A 20,971-nucleotide genomic window follows, 5' to 3' on the forward strand; every position below is an offset into this window, starting at 1 on the left:
TTTGGAGTAGGAAAGTGATAACATAAAGTAGATGTTCGAGTAACAGAATTCTCCAAAAGGACATGCATTGACAATTGGTGGGTGGTAATCAAATAATAATTTAAAGATAAAAAGCTTAATCAAAGTGTCGGATAACAATACTAAAAAAGGCCGTGCACTGATAATTGAGTGCAGAGAAACATCATCTTGTGGGAGCTATTTACAGAACTTAACAGGCATTATTATGCCTTGTGGGATCCGAAGGTGTTCTCTCCACTGTAAGTCATGTAAAGAAAGCCATCTTGATCCTTATTTTCCTCATAAATAGAAGACATCAGAGCAGCTGCAAGAACAAGGATTTAGAACATAATCATTGCAAAAAAGGTAAAAACATCATTTGGGATGATACTCACCAGTTGAAGGTAGCGTGTTATTGATGAAAACAAAAATAGCCTTCTCTGCACTGAGCTTAATCCTTTTGCGGACAACGTAAACAAACTGGCCAACAGTCAAATCAGCAGGGACAAGGTATCTGCATCATCACAACAAGGTTAATATGTCTAATCCTTTGTAGCAGGAATATTGAAAAAAAAACTATGTCTGGTCCTCCAACTTTCAAACTTCTCTAGTTTACATACACGCTTCAATATTCAAAATAAACAAAAAACCATCGAACTAGTATCTCGTAGGTAATTTCAACGTCAAATAAGAGATTGTGAAATTTGAAAAAAAAAAACAAAGGCATTAGTCATAGCCATTCTGCACATGCATATGCAGAATGCCCCATTCAAAACTCAAATTACCAGACATCCGTAAACAGCGACTTCTTCTATTAATTGTTCTTCAAACTAAACCTTAATAAGATCAAGTAATAGAGTCCATCGCTGCAATGACAGGCGAATCAGAACACTCCATCGTGACCAACAACCTATGGCTTGGCCAAATACACTCACTTCGGATTCCCAATAAGAACTGCATTTGTACATTCTGGCATCGCTCGTTAATCTTTTACAAATACCATTCGATCATGAAGTTAGGGGTGGCGGACAAAAACATCGTAGCAAACATGCTTCATATATTTAAGCATACAAAATAAATAAATCTTGATCACCATCCAGTACCACTATTTTATATGAACATTAAAGTATCAATATGCCCCCCTCCACAAATAAATATAACAAGATTATTAATCAAGAGGGTATTAGAAAATCATTTACTTCTTCTTATCAATGTCAGGAAAGTCAGTTCTTTCAGCTTTCTCCACAATCACCTGCACATAATAGCCATATTAAAAAAAGCGCAGCAAGAATAAAACATAAACAGAGCATCAACATTGAGTACAATCTTACAGGTATTCTATCGGGATATTTCTCTCTAATGCGAGAAGCTTCGGCCTGCCTTCTTTCTGACGCGTAAAAACATCAAAATGTTAGTAAAGTCGAATGAACAAGGGGTTTCATTCTTCAATTTTTAATTTTGACAATACAAAAGGCGTGGCCAATAAAAAAGTGTTTGGATTCCAATGATTATAAGAAATTGAAGAAATCGAAAAAAAAGTACCCAAGGGATGTTGACGCTTGAAGGAGGTTTTGGCCATGATGAAATGGGGAGAGTAATTGGTATCTGCAGATTTGAAACAGCGAAACAGAAAAAATTGGGCCACCACCGAAACCGAAACGAAAACGGGAGTATAAAGTCGAAATGAAGAAAAGAAAAGGAAAATGCGAAACCTAAGAAATGGAAGAGGGTATGTCTCTGTCTGGGTGGAAATGAGATGAAGAAGATGAAGATGAAATTAGGGTTTTGTGTTGCTTGTTATGTTCTGTTCGAGTCCAACACGGAAAGTCTACTTATACTTTCTGCATACGCCTCCAATTGTCTCTTTCACAAGTAAACTTCGCTGCCTTCTTCCAAAATGGCACATTGACACGTAACCAATTTGCATTATCTTTTTCGTTTTATGTTAGTTTTTATATTATATATATACCAGCAAACAGTTTCAAAATTCAATTTCCATTATTAATGGTTGAACACAATATATATTTTAGGCTAAGAGGAAGCTAGCAAGGGACCCATATGAAAACCATAAAAAAGTAGTCGAAATTAGTTATTTGTTTTTTTAATTCATAAAGTTACAGTAATTAAGATTAATATAACTAATATACATCGGATTAAATCAATTCATTGTATACTTAAATATTATATCAATGCATATAAAATATTTAAATTTAAAAATATGTTAAAAGTTATTTTGATTTCGTAACTCAGTTATTATATAACTAATAATTTAGGCAATATCTGTACAAGAGGGTTTTTTTACTGAGATACATTTTTTTAATTGATAAGAAACATATAATTATATTAATTATAACTAATATGATATTTATAATTTAAACAATTAGATTAATGACTTGCAAAATTAAGAAACTTATAAATTTTAACTAAACCAATAAATTGAATTGTTAAATTTTTATGATTTTTTATTGTAATTGATTTATTAAGTTTTATAGAGTACTTTTTTATATCATACTAACCACTTGCCCAGTGATTAAAAAAATAAATAAAATAAATTTATTTAATTATGGTATATTTAATTCCAGTTTATAACAAACTTAAATTAATAAAAATAGCAAGATCTATTTTAAAAAAAGGAAATAAACAATAAATATAAAATTAAATAAATATGGTTATAAATAAAAACAATATTCCTAACTTCATGGAGTAAACTGTGTTAGCATTAGCATATTTGTTAATGAAGTTAATAAATAGGAATAACAATATCTAATTTGATTAATAATAGACTGTTATCCTTGTGAGATCATTGAACTGATCTAACATCTTCCATGCTCACCTTTTCTATTTAAAAAAATCATTTCATTATCCACTTTGTTACTTGTTCCATTTTTATTTACAAATTATTTGCATTTTTTTTTATATCTATGGATATTTATAGATATCCATTTTTTTCCAAAAAAAAATTGTGATCTACAAACAAAATAATCTGAAAACTAGTCTTTGAAAATATAAATTAAAAAAAATGCAGATCTAAAGTATAAATATTGTAAAATTAATTTGTCTATGTTCAAATAAGCCGCACTCTATTTTCTAAAAAAAATTGTACTCTAAAATATTTATTTAAATGAAATTAGTTCATTTAAAAATAATTTTAATTCCACAAATGTAGTAAATCAATAAACTACGTTGTGAAATACTTATTTAGTTACTCGTGTTTTTGTTATCAACAACTTCCCTTTAATTTTTCATTTGTTTAAATCTTGACAAAAATAAATAAATAGCGAATAATAATGATATTATTATTAAAATTTGAATATAATATTTTAAAAAATAGTTTGAAAGTTGATTCAAGTGATAAATGAGTTAGAGAGATGAAAAAAGTTTTCTCCAAAAAAAATAATTAGAAAATGAGAGTACTAAATTATAGATATATCCAATAACCAGATATAATAGAAAAAAAATTAAAAAAAGAAGGAATAGTAACAAAAGTAAACAAGAATAACAATAAACAATAACATGACTAGTAGTAACAAAACAATTTCACATAGGACAAGTTTAAAAGATACCATTATTTAGGCTAGTCACAGTCGTGAAAATGGGAATGTGCTGTGGGCTATCTTTTTATGCCAGGCCAATTTCTTAGTGCACCTTCACATCTTAGTTGTAATTTTTTTTTTAATTCCAACAATATTTTTTTTTAAAATATGGTGAAGAGTGTAGTAAGCTATTTTTCATTTTCAAATAATAGTATTTACTTGTAGTTATGAATGTTGGTGATTGAGACAAGTACTTCAAATTAAAAATTAAAATATATTTTAAAATTATATTTTAGATTATATAATTTAAAAAATATTTCAAATTTAAAAAATATTTTAAAATTATATTCTAGATTATACAATTTAAAAAATATTTTAAAATTATATTATAGATTATACAATTTAAAAAATATTTCTAAATATAAAAATACCTTCTGAATTTTACCGCAAATTACATTTTTTTTTCAAAGACTTCCGTCATGTTTAAGATAGATCCCACTAAATTAAAAAGTATTAGTTTATATGCACTAAACAAATTAAAACTAGATAAAGTATAATTTGTATATACTTAAATAAACTAGAAAATGGTGATACACGAGAGAATAAGGGATTCCTTTATTATTTAAATATTAATTTTATTTTTGAGCATTTTATTTTATCTTATAATTATATAGCAGTTATGTATAAAACTAGATTGTAGTCTCGAATACCGAAAGACATTTAGCATTCCAGCATACGAGTCATTCAGTTGAAACAAAGTAACGTGATATCCATTAAGAAATGACTCACCTTCTGAGATAAATCCATAATAAAAATATAATTAAAATAACTGATCACTCTCTAAATAAGATTAAGAGAGTATTATATTTAAATAGATATGGGATAATCCATCTAACACGAAAAGATCTCCATCTAACACGAAAATATCTTCATAAATAAGAGTTTCAAAAGTAAAAATAATTATTTTTTAACTATAATATAATACTTATGACCTAGATATATTCACTGTTATCTTGAGTGTCAAAAGATATCTTAAATATTTATTAAAATAATAAAAATATTTAATAAATTTGTGTGCTAAAATTTAAAAAAAAAGGGACGTAAAAGTTTGTATCACGAAGTTGGAGGAAATGAGAAATTGAAGAAAAATACCGTGTTGTTGAGAAGCGCAAAAGAGAATATTGGTTTGGATCGAGATAAAATTCAATTTTTTTTGGGGTACTTAGTTATAAGTGTCGTGTGCTGTTTTCATGTGTTATTAAAAATAGTTATAAGGACTATGTTGATTGGAGTTAGTAGCATATAAAGTAGAACGGGTCTAATGAAAGGCAAAAGTATCTTTTTTTAGCAGAGATTAATGTGATCTAACCATTTATTGCATTGTCTCTTGATTTTAATTATGCGTTAAAGTTTACGAATAATAATAATAATTATTATAATAATAGATAATAAATCATTTATTTATTTGTTATGGTTTTAGGAGAATCTTATTTTATATATGAGATGAAAACATTAATGAAGTGAAGGATTATGATAGTGATAAAATTATTTTTATTTGAATAATGAAGCTCGTGAAGGATGTTGGATATCGATATAGTGAGCTTAAGTTTAAGTTTTGGTGGAATGAAAATAATGCTAGCATAGTATAAGTTTTGATGACCTTGTAAAAGAAGATATTGAATATAACTATACGTCAACAAAATTGGATCGTTATAGTGAGGATAAGAAGATGGTCTATTACAAAAAAAGAGTAAAGAAATACAAATCAAATGGAACAAGATAAAGTTTTAAGTTCAAGCTAGGAATGTACTTTAGTTTACTAGGAATGTTTAAGGATGCTACAATGGAACATGTTGTATTAAGTGTAAAGAAATCAAAGGTCATTGGCACAAAATACATGCTAGAGAAGTTGGTAAGAGTTAGACATTCCATTTTTTTTATTGATAAATATAATTATAACAGCTTTTTGGAACAAAATAAAATCCAAATGAGTGACAAGACAAACTTTTGGCACATTATATTTATTATTTTTCAAAGACATATGTTTTTATTAATTAATTAGAAGCTTAATTCATTTATGTTTTGGTTAGGGTATTATGAATATATAGAATAAACTTATCCCCATTATGAAATTTAATTTTATATTTAATATTTGTATAATAATTTCAAGAAAAAATTAAGATGTGGAAGTTCGACAAGAAACTTTGTGATGTGAGCAACCAAGACAACTTATGTATTTGCATAGGAAGGTAAAATGAGAGAAATAAAACAAACTAATGTTGAAGCATATTGAATTGATTGGTGCAAATATGCATTTAATGCAAATGTTAGGTGTATTGTACCAAATGTACCATCAAATTTTGCACCAAATGATTAACTATCACAAGTAAAAAAAACCAACAAAGCTAATAGAAGTTTGTGATCAAACTTAGGAGAGTTATTTTTTTTTATTTATTTATTTATTTTTTGATCAGCGAGTTATTTTCTATTTACTTCCCCATAATTAATCATGGCATACACTTCATTAAAGTTTTTAAAAATACTTGTTGTAGTTGATATTGCATACTAAGTCTAAACAAGGTTGTATTATTGTAAAGGAAAAGTTAACTTCAAATGGAATTGATTTGACTAAAAACTTGGTAAAATCACCCTTTAAGATTTTCTTGATTTTATTCTAAGCTATAACTAAAGATTAACTACTTTATTGTCACTATGTAATTGCATACTCGTAAAAGCAAAATGAAGATTCAATGAACATTGATGAGGCAATAAGAGCATACTAAGCTTTTTAATGAAATTTGCAAAGTTGCATGAAGTTCACAAATCATAAAAAAAAATTAATTCATAGGGGACTTCCTTTGTCCTGTAATTTTTTAATCTATAAATGTATCGAAGAGTACATTTTAGTAATGTAAACTTTGGATGTAAACATTTTTCTTATTTAAATAAATATATTATTTTCAAAGCCAAAACAATTTAGTGCCTTTTAGAAACACATTGTCAACAAGATATACATATTGTATGAAGACCGTCATTTTTTATTGTATTAAAAATAAAATTTAGTGATAGTTGTTGGCCTAAAATATATTTTACCCATATAAAAAGACACAAGTGATTCATAAAAGAATGAATATCCTTTTAATTGTTCTTTTAATGTTATTTTTCTTAACAATATCCATTTTTTTTCAACTTTCTTCTTTATTATCCCTCTTTTATTTTTTATTTTTTCTTGATCCTCCATCATCTTCTTCCCTTCCTTTTATCATAATTTCTTTATTATCTTCGTGTATATTTTGCGTGGAATAAATTGAATGTAATAAAGAAAACTTTAAGGATTAAATTGCATTTTAGTGGGTATATACAGGAACTAAATTGAAATTAACATTTTTTTTCACTTTTTAAACATGCTTTAATTTCACATTTTACTATTATAATTTTAAATTGTTGGAAGTTTTACCACAACTTTAAATTTCACCAATTTTACTATTTAAATTTAAAAAATTATATTTTTTTTTTACCATTTCATCAACTGACTTTCAAATTATTTACAGTGTATTGACATGGATAATGTGATGTTTTACTTCCAGCAAATTACACATTTTACCACTGAAATTTTGTACCTTTCCAATTTTTATAATTTTTGTTTGGATTTCATAAAATTTATCTTGAACTTTTGATTTTGTAAATTTTACCGCTAAGTTTTCAGTTTGTGAATTTTACCATATGAATTTCAAAATTATACATATTTACATTTTGTTAATTGAATTACTTTATTTACAATGTGATTATGTGGCCAATAAATTAAATGAAGATATTTTATGTTGGATATATTAAAAATAACGATGTAATACACCTGCTCTTAAATATTAAATTAATTATTTAATTTATATGTATTTATTACAGAGAACCAATTTAAAATCTTAGGACTTTAATTTATTTCATGCTCAAAATTCTACCTAAGTTTATTTTTAATATATTATTCAGATGACCGGACAATGGTAAAATAACCAGTATATTCCACAAACCTGTAGGATAAACTAAGAACAATAAAAAAAATTATATAATGAATACATATAAATAACTGGTAATAATTACATGAACTTTTTGAGATTTTATTGAGATAGCTTTTATAACATAAACAATTTATCCTAAACTATTACAAAGTCCAAAAAATTCAAAGATCACATTTATTTTGCAAGAATTGGATTTAACAGCTAATAACATTCAAAGATTAACATAAAATTTAGTGAAAAAAAATTGCCATTCAATCTCATTATATTGTTATAGAATTATGATATCCAGAAAGAATATATAATAATGTTGAGAGGGTAAAAGTTTTGAGATGATGATTCTACTTTATAATTGGGTTTTGCAGTGTTTTGCTATAATAGATTATGGTACAATGATTTCATCCTCCCTCTTCCAAGCTTAATGTAATCTTAACAAACAAACATCGATTGTTTTTACTATGATCATAATTTACAATGAAATTTGGCGAAAACAAGGTTAATAAATGGTGGTTATGACTGAATGAAAGAAAGAAAGAAAGCGTGAATTGAGAAAAAAAAAAGTAGAATTGAGGCACACACGTTTTTAAAGTAAAAGGTTTTACAGAATGTGGGAAGCAATAAGTATGGCGACGAAAATAGAATTGTTAACGAGATGCAGAGATTTGTTTGTGATGAAATTAAGATAAAAGATAATTGGATGATTGGTTTGTGAAAGATGAATGAAATGGGTTGTGTTGTGAGTACCAATCTGGCCCTCATTTATGGGCATTGCTCGCGGAGAGACTACAGGCAACTTGTGACAGGTGAGGTCCCAGGCATGCATGGGAACTAATTAACACTATGTCTGCCGTTGTTCTACCACCTAAGGGAATTTATGTGAAACTTTGTGGGTCCACAATTATATCAAATCACTAATGTTTAACAACCCCCCCTTCAACTAATTCTTTTCACTTCCATCTTCATTTCTTTTTCTTTTTCCAATCAACCATCCTCATTTTCTCCCATAAACTTAACTAAATTCTAAACTTATAAGGAATCAAATACAAAAGTTATTGTTTTCTAAAAGGCCTCAAGCATATGATTTTGTAAAAGATAATTCTTTGTGCTTTTTCATTATGATGTTGTAAAACGGCCACCACAAGGTGCCAATGAATTTCCGGGCCAAATACCACTATACCAGGTTGAAATAGTAAGGTCTAGATCAAATCATAATAATAACTTGCTGCTGTATGTATCCGAGAAACTAGACAAGGAACAACCGTATTATGAAATCCTTTACAACATGTTAGTGGCATTAAGTAAAGGGTAATGATGTATCAACATCGTTATGCGATTTTTCTTTTGTGTAATTTGTTTCTATTTGTCAAGATGTTTACATGTCTACACTTTTAGAATACATCAACTGTTTTCCTTAAATAACGCCAGTGGACAAGTTTTGGGCAATTTTCATTTTAAATTCTGGAGAAAGAAGGCACAAAATAAGAAGATAAAATGGATTTGAAAAAGAAGAAAAAAAACAAGTAAAGGAAATGCTGCGTGAATGATGTATATACTTTCATGCGAGCTTCCTTTTTATGGATTTACGCCGAAAGACTGTGTCTTTTTTAACCAACTCCACTTACAGGTATCTCTGCCTTTGAATGTGGAAGAAAGTGGTGACCTGTTTGATAGATATTCATGAATGCAGGCTTTGCACATATAAAGGCTGTGACAAACACAATTTTCTTCCAATTTAAGTTGGTTCAATGCAAAATCCCTAACACAACACAAGACAACCAAACCACTACTCTATGCACAGCACAACACACCAACCACACACACTTTCTTTTTGCTAAAAGGTATTTGAATTTCAAATGCATGTGATTGGCAGCAGACCCAACTATCTATCCTGTGAGTTCATAAATATGAAACCTTGAAGCTAAACTCGACATCTTGTCTAACTGCACCTTCTCTGCTTGCTTGCTTGTGTTAAATATTACTAATTCAAAATATGCCTTTATCCAATTGCTTCCATTTCCTCACAATTTAATGTGCCCTCTTCCCATTCGTTGTTGGGTTGTTGGCAAATTTAATGCCACTATATTTAAGGCTCTGCATTTGTGTCTCTGCCTTGGTCCCTCCTGTCTCATCCATTAAATTTTAAGAATCTCACAGGACAACACACTTACTCCTACGAAACAATATGCCTCCTTCTTCATCGCTTTCTATTTTCTTTTCTTCATACCCCCCACTCACGTTAATCACTACTTGTTATGCTTTTTTCCTTCTTCTTTATCTGCGTTGTTTCTTCTGATTGATGCATATGCATGTCGGAGTTAAGTTACCATCTGGGGTGTATGTTTTCCTTGTAACTTAGTTACATGTTTCATTAACGAGTTTAAGGTTGTTTTGTTTCTTCAGACAGACAGAAAGCGCAGGAACTTGATGACTCTACGATATTGGTGTCTTAAACATACAATTAAGGGCCTGAGATATTGGTACGGTTCAATCAGAAGGCAGTGCTTTATGATTCTAAAGCTCTCTTTGTTTGATTGAGCCGTGCCAATATCACATGTAACTTTGAGCATCGCTTGAAGCAATCGGCATGCATCCTATTGAAGGTTTTTTCACTAACTATATTACTTTCTTTCCAGTATTCTTCTCCAATTAAAATTGAATTTTCATCTCAAATGATATCTAACTATTGGTATATTAAGGTCAATACGAGGTGAAATTCTAATTTTAGTTAAATAACAATACAAAAAACACCTTAAGAAGTGTGGCTATGTTTTATCTTTTGTGTGTATGGTGATGAGTATTTTAGTTGAGGAGGTAAACAAACAAAAAGTGAATACCAGTAGTTGAGGTTTTTGTTTTGCAGATGTCTCGGGATCTTCTAATTTGGTGTAGGAAGCAACCATGGTTCGATCATAGTCCTTCTTATGGAAGTTTTTTGAAGATGTCTGAGAAGTATGATGTGTGATGATGAATTTGTTGCAGTGGGATGAGAAAGAAATGAAAATGGTAAGGTAGCTGGAATTGGTTTTGATTTTTCTCTTTTCTTTTTTGGGTGGTAGGGACTTAATTAACGTGACCAAGATAAATCTATCTTTCACGTTTAGTTTGCTTCTATTTAAAGCTTCATCTCTTTTTTGACAATCTAGTATTATAGTAGGTGTCTAGGTGACAAGATCCGAGCTTCGTCATCCTTTTATTATTATTATTAAAGCACTTTCCAGGTAATACACATTTTTGGAAATATTTCTCTATCACAACCTTCCTTAATTCAAATTATTGTAATTTGGTGGTCCAAAATACATCAATTTATAACTCACTTTCTTTCTTTATGTAATCAATATTTTAGCTTCACATGGAAAACGCAAAATTTCAATAAAAAGAAAAATACTAGCATTACATTTTCTAACACATTATTTCTCTTTAAATTCACTTGTTTGACTCTAGGAAGAAGAACAAGACTTGCACATTTAATGAGACTATAATATAGTTTAATTAATCATGTTTATAATATTTTTATGATGGTACTTTGAAACTCCATTCTCTTTTATCAAAAAAGTTATTTGACATCAATTCATATTTTTTACTTTTATAATAATTATTTTGCAAATATATCACAAACAAATTTTAATAAGTTCATAGAATAATTTTTTTAGACATCTCTATATTATAATGTTTTTCTTTGACATGTTTCTTATAGTTGAAGAAATGAGTCAACTCACTTGCTCCATCCTAACTCTGCTGAATCCAAACTAAAAAAGTCTACAAGATCAACAGGTCCACTTAAAAAAGCTTGTAACAGTAGAAAATAAGGCTAGTCAATGGTTATTTTAAATTGTTTTTTTTTGGGGGTTAATATGAGCTTTTAAAAAAAGTGAATTTAGATCTTAAAACATATTTTTACTGAATACATATATCAAATTATTGAATACATAATTCAATTTGAAAATTTATTGACTTAAACCTTACACAATCTAATGTAAGGCTCTTTGTACTGTGAACAAATATATTTTTTCTTTGTTTTCTATTTTAAAATTTTACAATTGTGTAATTCTGAACATTGATTGTGTATAAAAACATTTTTTAAAAAAAAATATTTTCTGAACCAAGTAATGTAGTTGTAAAGTTTTATTTTAAATATTTAAAAAATGATAAATTTCTAAATATTTATAATGTTAAAATATTGATATATTTATTAAGAAAAAATATGAATAAAGTGTTAGGTGATCTAATAATAAGGTAAAAATATTAAATTAATTGATTTTATCCTCCTAAATAGTTATTAAATTAAAGTAATAAAATTATATAAATAATTTTTAAAATATATGGAATATTTGTCAATTTAAGAGTATGAGGCTATAGTCTGGTACAAAAGGGGTGATAGAGAACATACTTTTCCTTTTCCCAAAGCACGCTCTACTGTGGGCTACTCCCCTATAAGCCCTCTCTCTCAAATAGAGATGGGTTCTACATCTAGTTTTCATGTTATCTTTTATTCTATTTTAAAAAGAAGAAATAAAATGAAAATGAAATATATTTTATAATTAAAATTAAAATTAAAATCTTTAGTGAAACCAAATATTTCCTATTTTCTTTTCTTATTATTCTATTTTAATATAACTTGTCCAGTTCTAGGGTAAGTAGTTTAGTTGTTAGCAATAATGATTAGATTATGAAAAAAGATTTTGGCTTCTTATATACACGTCATTGGATAAAAGTGACTGGGAGTTTTATAATATTTTTAAATAATTAAAATTTCCTTTGTCAATTAGTTAGAGGTTTAATTTGTGATGATAGTATTTTGAATATAACATAAATTGTATTAAAACGAACATTCTCATTTTATACGTCTCTAATGTTTCTAGCCATGAATAGATTATATTAATACTATAACTAAAAAATTTAATGTGATTAAAAAATAAAGTTTAGCACTTAGTATTAGAAAGTGAACATAAATTTGGTTTCTATTTATTTATATAAATATTTTTATTTATTTAGATTAAAGGTGAGATCTCCAACGCGTAGGTCATTTAATTTTTTTTTTCTTTTACTGAGATAACATGTGCCTTGAAGATTCTTTATGTCGGTCTTCACTCATGTTAAGAAGAGATTATTAGCCTAAGGTTCCATCTTGAACTGATTGTGTGAAATATATAGGAAATGGGAACATGAATATGTAAAGCTAAACACGGAAAAATGGTGATACCGCAAACTCTGCTGTATTAAAGATTGACTAAATGAAATCACGGAAACAATATACATAATTATAAATTTTTTTAAAAAAATAAACAATACAGAATTTAATGTAATTCGGTAGTTAATCTCCAACCTACTCTGGATAACTTATTAAGTTTTCATTATATTTGTTACAATTTTATTATAAACACAAAATTATTTTAAATAAAAATTATAGAAATGACATAATACAATAAATAAGTTCATTCACTAAAACAAGATGTCTAGTCAGCGCAATCCAATTGATCTTTCTTTCACAGTCAACAATCGCATACATGTAGAAGAAATGACATGTAGAAGAAATGATTGAGATTCATGAAATCTATTGGAGAAATACCCAAATAATAACTTAAAAAGTGTTTATTCAAGAAGTATTAAATTAAGGAAGATACGCAGGGATGAAGAGCAGAACCTTCAAGGTTTAGCTATATCTTAAAATTTTCAAGCCAGCAGGAAATCATGAAATTATTCCCACCAAGCATTGTAAAAGGTATCAAAATAGTACCAAAAAAACAAAATTCCTCTGAATACTAGAAGGTTATGTTATGTCACAGAAGGACTAAAGCAGTTTTGTTTTGCATTGTCCCTGTGTCCATCAGCTGAGGCTCTCCTATTAAAGTGAATACATTTTTTTCCTTTAATAGACAGCAGCTTGAGAATATAGAAACTTGGTGTTTTCTTTGAGAACATATAACTGTTCAAACATTTCTTCCGTTTCTTGCAAGACCCTTTGTTTGTGCTTGCTCTAACATAGATAGCTTGAAGAGGCAACATAAGATTCATTGATTTTAATTTTAACTAACAAAAGACACATACACTAACACTAACGCTTCATTGAAATATAAATGTTTTAATTCTAATATAGAATGTCTTAATGCAAACTCCTATGAATTTTCAGAAGAGGTTTTTTTTTTAAGTGGAAAATGAAGATCTAGATATAACTTGGCTTTTTGAAAAAGGGGTTGAGATAGTTGAAAGCTAGGGTGGTGACCTTGCTGATTTTGAATAACCTATATAGAATGCTACAACAATTAAGACCATGTAGGCTCAATCATGTATGCTTATTTAAGTTTGACATGTAACTCAAGTTGTGTGATTCAAGCATTTCCATAAGAATCTCACACTCAAGAAACACCATATGCCACTTTGTTCAAAGCTCATAACAATAGCTAATGTGCTTACAAAAGTAAATAATCATCAACTTCTTCTCAACCAAATATATTATCCATTTCTCAATTTCTAGAAATAATTAAAACATTAATAAAGTTGTCTAGTTTAAAATAAATTATTACAGTAACACAAATTCAACACCTCCTTCTTACGTTCGCGATTAGTAAAATAAAAATACCAAACAAGATGAAAAAAAAATCTAACATTTAAAATATTAAAGAAAACTAATTATTCATCTTCTCGTCTACATTTCTTTTCTGTCTACGTACATATTTTAGTGCAACACCTTGACAACAGAAATATAACTAATACGATATTTATATTATAATGAAATATTTTTTTACTAAAGAAAATTTATATTCATACCTTCTGCAATGGGAGAGAAACATGGGTAAAGAAAACATCCACGGAGTGAACTCAATTATTGTTTTCTCTTTATAATATTTATTAAAGAGATTTTTATATTTATAATAAAATTGTAACCAATTAGTTGTTTATACGTTTTTCTCAAAATATTTATTTAAGAGATGTTTTAGAAAACTGTTAATATTTTTTTAAAAATGTTTTGTTAGGATTTAAAAAACTAAAAATGACTTATTTTTTAATAAGCTACTATAATACCTATTAAAGTAAACTGATATGAAAGTTAAACTACTCTAAAATAATCTGACGAGAAAAATTGTTTTAAAAGTACACAGAAGGGCATATTTAATAGTTATTACCAACTTCTGTTTTTTTTTTTAAGAATCGATTATTTTAAATTTTTATTTTTTTTAAGTTTAAATAAACTGGCCATTAATTTTTGAAAAATTAAATCAAACAGAAAACAAAGATTTCATTTTTGTTCTTGTCTCGAATGACTAATGACATGAAATTTTCTAACATAAATGGAGACAGAAATTAAGTCGGGAGAAAATTGTTTAGTGAAGTAAGAGATTTGGTGATTATTTTGAAGAAGATATACAAAATAATTGATTTATTAATTATATTTTATAAATAAATTATTTATTTTTGGTTACGATCATGAAAATGAAAAGTGTTTTATGTTTTTAAAGTTATTAATAATCAGTGGCGGATCCACATGGTTTCCACAAACTTTTTTACATAAATAAATATTATAGTTTTTATTTTGTCCCCATTAAAAAATAGTTTTGTCCCATGAGACAATTTCTTTTAAAAATATGAATGCAATTTTTTTATAAAAGATAAAATAAAATAAAAAAATGAATTAGTACTAATTTTGCCTTTCTAATTTATTTAGGTTTGATGATGAAAAATTACATTTTTTAAATAACTATTTATCAAAATAATAACAAAATTTAATTTAAAAAATAATTTAAACACACTAAAATTTTCAAAATTAACTATTTCTTAAAAGAAAATCAAAGAATTACTGTTGAAGATTCCACATCGAGATGAAAATACTTCATTGTATATAAGTGGGTGCAAACCTCACGTCATGAATCAGTTTTATGAGATTGAGTTAGGCTTAAAGTCCACTTTGTAATATGATATCAAAGTCATTTAAAGTCTATTCTAACGAATAAGAGTGTGTTTTTCTTCGTGAAGCAAAGTATAGGTAAACTTAAAAATTTTATTTATATTTTTACCAACTTAAGTCAAAAACGTGAAAACTCTTATTTCAAATTCATAACACTCATATTCCCATGGAAGCATATCTCCAGAAAGTTTTATTCTTGGTAGCTTTATAGTATTTTTTTTTCTTTTAGTGATTTTGTGTTCTTTTAGTTGGACTTATACTTTCTTTACACCAAAATAAAGAATATAAGATAGGACATTCTAAAAAGCAATACAAGCATTTATCATTTATCTTTTTCCAATGAAGAATAAGTATTATAGAATATAATTATTTTATAAAATATAAATTAGTAATTCCATATTATAGTAAAACTTATTCTGCATTGAGAAAGCAAATATGTATGTATAAAACCTAGGCTTTGTTGAATATGAATCCAGACACCCGGAGCAATGTATTTGAATGTAAATATTGTTTTAAAAAATCAAGAACAAAAGGATGAGGAGATTATATTTGGAACAGAACTTTAGTGTAAATATTGGTTTCCTAAGGATTTGTGTAGATCAAAAACAGTTTTTTAGGTAAAAAAATTGTAACAAAATATTAATTTACAGCTAAAATAAAAGAGGAAAAATAATCTATCAATGAGTAATAAAAAAAATACTAAATAGAATAAAATACAATAATTTAAAAAGAGAATAATAACAGAAACTTGAAAAGAAGTATATAACTACTAAGAGAATTTCACACATTTTTCTCAATTAATTTATTCTAAATTCTTAATAAAATGATATAATTGGAAAAATTAAACTTTTGAACAGAAAAAGTGGTCTACCAAAGTTCTAATATATAGGTTAGTGGAGTGCCAAATCAGAAAATCCACCAATTTGGAACTTTAGTTCTAAAAAGTTTGACAATATACATATTAATAACAAAGTATATAAGTTATCGAGATCAAATTTCAATTTAAACCATTCTAATCAGAAAGTGGTATAATTTAATACAGGTATTTTTTTTATCATATCGAAAGGTAATTTAGATATGTATGACAAAAATAAGCCATGTTTGCTTGAAATATCTATTCTTGTTTCAACTTTTAAATTTGTTCGAAAACTATTGCCATCTTAGAAATTTAAAACTCATTAGTGTATTGGTTGAAAGAATTAAAATAACAGAAATTTGTAATGCAATCTGTGATTTTGAGAAATGCTGCTTATTTCAATCTTTTAGATGTCCATTTTGTGATTCCTGAATTCCATACTATTTGTTTTATAATTTTTAGTTGGAAAAGACGATTACATTATAATATTTCAGTCTAAAAACATATAATTATAAAACCCTGGAATGAAACAATAAACAATGAGAAGTAACAACTCTTCCATTAGTAAGGTGCACCTCATATTAGCCTAAAACCAAAAATCTATCAGAAATCCCCTCAAAAATTTCAGAGGCTGCCACTGCTCACTTCCACTCATTCTTTTGCTTTCCCTATAAATCCTTCTTTTCCCAGAAAACTTAGAACAAGAAACAAATGCAACCTCCTCTAGAAGAAGTGGCACCCTATTCCATACCAAAATAAACTATATAATAAAAAAAACAAGTGCATGATAACTGAATCTAACAATAATAGACCATTTGATTATGGTAGAGCTACTAATGACACCAAAATTTGAAGCTTATATGATGACACATGACATGGTTGAAGACTAAGCACTACTCTATGAAGCCAGTTTTTGCCAAAATAGCATTCCTCACCTTGCTAAGATCTCTTCCTTTGAGAGTCCTCCCCATCCCTTCACACACAGAGAAAGATGAAATCTGGCTCCTTGCAAGCTTCCTTGCAATCCATTCATGTGGAGGCACCATGTCATCATCCTCATCATCACCACCCTTGTTGCATGCACCAGCATCCCTTGACCCCTTCGTGCAACTCTTCCCATAAATTTTAGACCAGTCAGGGACATCCATAGGTTCTGAGGAACCTTTCAACAATGGAGCATCAGAAGAAGGTGGGGTATTGGAATTAGCCCTTGCAATCTTTCTTGTGGCAGCAGGTAAGCGCCATGCAGAAGAAGAACCACAAGATTCCTTGCATGCCCTTGTGGTTTTTTGGGCAGAATCATCTTTCTGGTACTCTACACTCCACACATCTTCATCCAAATCTTTGTCCTCCATTGCTCCTCCACCAACACCCCAACTTTGATTCAGAAAAACACCTAGATCTGCCATTGTTGTTAGGTCTGCCATAGTGCCACCCCTAGATGGATGAGGTGTTTGTTAAATACACAAAGGAGTGTAAGAAGATTGAGTAATGAGCAGTGATGCCAAAATTACCTTTTTCAGTATATACAGACATAGATAAGTGAGACTTCTCCACCTAATGGTGTTGTGGCTTCTAATGAGATAAAATGGACTTTTTTCTCGTCTTGGGAATCAGAAGGCAGAAAGGTGTGAGGGAATAACATCAGGAATCTAGCTTGCTTTTGTTTCAATATCCCCCAAAAGGAACTAGAAGTTTTCAAAAAGGAAAAACCAACAAATGGTAAATGTAATTAACCCATGTTAAATACCAACCGGTACAAAGGAAGAAGCCTTGAAAATCCGAGTCCAGAAACACAGAAGAGTACATTATTATTTTTTTTAAACATGGGGTGGCAGAAAAAGGCAACAAAAGCAGCAAATCTATGTGACCACATTTATGTACACCTATAAGCGTGTATTATTGTTTGGTTCCAAAAAGAAGATGATGATATATAATCAAGAATGGAATTAATTACGTGGAAATGATGAATGTAAGGTGATTAAATGAAAGACCAAAAGGGGACATATGAAGTGGGATTGGGGAAGTTCCATGGTAACATTTTCATCAATTAACAAAACTCTCTTTCTTTTTCGTTTTCATTTTTGTTATCTGTTTTTAAAAAGCTGCATCTGCATCTTGATTTGGAGAGGTTGTAAGTGAGTATTAGCTGTAACCGTACTTTGGCAATCCTGAACCTTATCCTCAACTCTGTAAGAAAGCTCACTCATTCATTAGCACATGCAGAAGCTCCCTCCATCAGCACCATTTTGGCTGAGTCAGTGCCTTCTCTTCTAGGAGAGGCTGCTTGCCAAGTCAACTCAAACACTCTTTTCATTGGCTGCTGTTAGGACTTCCTAGGAGACTTGTTCATTTTTTACTTTTTTTCTAAAACTTTGCTCTTTTTACTAATTTATTCTCTGATTTTATAACAACTGTGTAAAATAGTAAGAACAACGTAAAAGTAAAGATTTTGGATTCGAATAGTTTAGAATGAATAAAGCAATGGAGAGAAGGGAAAAAAAGGTAAAAGTGAATACCTAATTTTTTTTGGTAAAGATCAGTTATTGAAACTGACATTAGTAATTCAATTAAAATTAGTAAAATAAATCATAGCAAACTATTAATAAAAAATAATATGCTGATAACGAAGAAATCATTGTAGACATCGATAAAATGATTTAATTTACATATAAAAAAAATATCTACCACATTAGTTGAGAAAACTCTAACTAATATTAAGGAATATTTACAATAACTATAACTATAACAACTTAAATTGCAAAATAACTTCTATTAAAACAAAAAAAAATAAAAAAACTCTAATCAAAGTAATCATTCCAGCAATGTTTCAGTCTTAATGATACTTCAATCAAATCCAAGAAAAACTAGAATATCAAAATATAAAAAAATAGATAGAATTTTTTTTTTAAACCATCCAATTACTCTAATAAATTATAGAACTACCCAACAACATACTTTATCATAAAGTATTTCAAATTCTTTAAAAACATAATTACTCTTTTAAAATTTCCTATCTGAACCCCATAAAGGATACAGATTTAAATATAAATAATTTTAGATGAAATAAAACTTTTATAGATAATTTGACTATATAATGTAAGTATTCACGCATTCAAATTTATGAGTATTTAAAATTTATATAATTGATAAATTAATGAGAAAAATATTTTACTTATCCTTCAAGTAGACTTCGGTGAGTATACATATGCATGATTTTATCTATAAAAAAATTAAAATTGATTTAATTCTCACTTTATAAAATTTTAAAAAAAATCAATTCAAGTTTCATTTTTAAACTAATTTTAAAATAAAAATTTAAAATCTTAACCAAATCAAATTAAATGTAATCTAAATTATATGTTTTAAGTTATTGATTCAAAATATTTAATCAAGCACAAGTTCATCTATGTTATCATTGTATTTTAACATATAAGTAATATGTTTGGATGAAAGAAAAATAATATAGATAATGATATATTTCTTTTTATTTAGTTAATGAGTAAGTAGGAAAAAACTTATTTAAGTTTATATTTTCAATTTAAATCAACCTTTCTCTCATTTTTATACATTGTTTTGTTCACCGCAAATATTTTTTAAAATTGAAAAAAACAATTATAATTCCTCCTTTAAATTTGAGCTCATGACGTCTACAGATCTATCACTCCTTATTATGTACCTTTAATGTCCACATTAGAGGAGGCAATAAGCAACTTCCATGGTAACTTGGTACTTGGTAAGTCAATAGAGTAAAGTGGAATCTCAAAAAAGGAGAGATAAGTATAAAAATGTACCTAGTTCTTATAAATACATAAAAAAATTTAACTATAATAATAATAATAATGATAAATATTAAAATATTAAAAATAGTTATTTATTATTTATAATAGAAAATGTACTTACTTGAAGTTATAAGAAATAATATTGGCATTTTTAATTTTAAAATAAACACTTATATCTCTTATATTTTCAATAAAACTAAACTTATATTTTTTAAATAAATATTTTTCTATTTTACTTTTTAATAAAAAATATTTGTTTCTTCTATATTTTTAATAAAAAATTATATATAATATATATTATTTTATTTGTAATTTAAAAATTATTTATATATTTTAAAAAAATTATAAATTCTATTCAAATTTTAATCAATTATTAAAAATAAAAATAAATAAACTTCATTTATTAAAATATAAAAGAGAACATAATTGTTTACAAACTTTTAAAAAATATACCTATTATTTTATTAAAACTAATACATATATATATATATATATATATTTAAAAAGCTAAAAAATATAAATATGACATCTAGTGATCTTATTAAGAGACATCTTAATGAGAGGTTTTGCTTCCTGCACCCCCTTATTGGCTACCTGCATCCCCATAGTTTATGTGAAAAGTGAAAAAGGCCCTTATATGTTTTATACTTGAACCCTACTTTTTGTCTCTCTCCTTCACCTAACTTCTTCCAATGGTGAAGAGAAGACTATTTGAAATGAAAGTCAAAGGGGAAAAATGATATCGGGCACATATAGATTCTTTTAATGAAACACGGTTCCGTCACTCTTTTTATTGAAATAAAAAAAAATTGTTATATAAAAATATTTAAAAAAAGTATAATTCAAACGCTTGCGTTATAAAATTGTAACCTTAACATTACCTTCGTTGTAAT

At 27.6% G+C, this 20,971-nt stretch overlaps 2 protein-coding genes and 1 pseudogene across 3 annotated transcripts; 1 reads left to right on the forward strand and 2 right to left on the reverse strand.

Moving 5' to 3' along the window:
- Positions 1 to 1,840, reverse strand: LOC137832227 (autophagy-related protein 8C). Of its 2 annotated transcripts, XM_068640275.2 has the most exons (6): positions 1,710 to 1,840; positions 1,540 to 1,602; positions 1,329 to 1,384; positions 1,197 to 1,249; positions 393 to 511; positions 1 to 322 (listed from the first exon to the last, which is right to left on the reverse strand). In XM_068640275.2, exons 2-6 carry the CDS (start codon positions 1,574 to 1,576, stop codon positions 222 to 224), a joined length of 366 nt encoding a protein of 121 aa, XP_068496376.1. In that variant the 5' UTR covers positions 1,577 to 1,602; positions 1,710 to 1,840; the 3' UTR covers positions 1 to 221. The 2 variants fall into 2 exon arrangements, with proteins under 2 accessions (XP_068496376.1, XP_068496377.1); XM_068640276.2 differs by having other exon boundaries at positions 1,540 to 1,772.
- A 7,978-nt stretch (positions 1,841 to 9,818) lies between these two features.
- On the forward strand, positions 9,819 to 10,627 carry LOC137833156 (uncharacterized; annotated as a pseudogene).
- A 6,175-nt stretch (positions 10,628 to 16,802) lies between these two features.
- LOC137833157 (protein S40-6) lies at positions 16,803 to 17,802 on the reverse strand. Its single transcript, XM_068641518.2, has one exon. It carries the CDS (start codon positions 17,721 to 17,723, stop codon positions 17,190 to 17,192), a length of 534 nt encoding a protein of 177 aa, XP_068497619.1. The 5' UTR covers positions 17,724 to 17,802; the 3' UTR covers positions 16,803 to 17,189.
- Positions 17,803 to 20,971: the final 3,169 nt, after the last annotated feature.

The sequence above is a fragment of the Phaseolus vulgaris genome, chromosome 6 (genome assembly GCF_051622355.1).
Source record: "Phaseolus vulgaris cultivar YP4 chromosome 6, ASM5162235v1, whole genome shotgun sequence".
Taxonomy (NCBI): domain Eukaryota; kingdom Viridiplantae; phylum Streptophyta; class Magnoliopsida; order Fabales; family Fabaceae; genus Phaseolus; species Phaseolus vulgaris.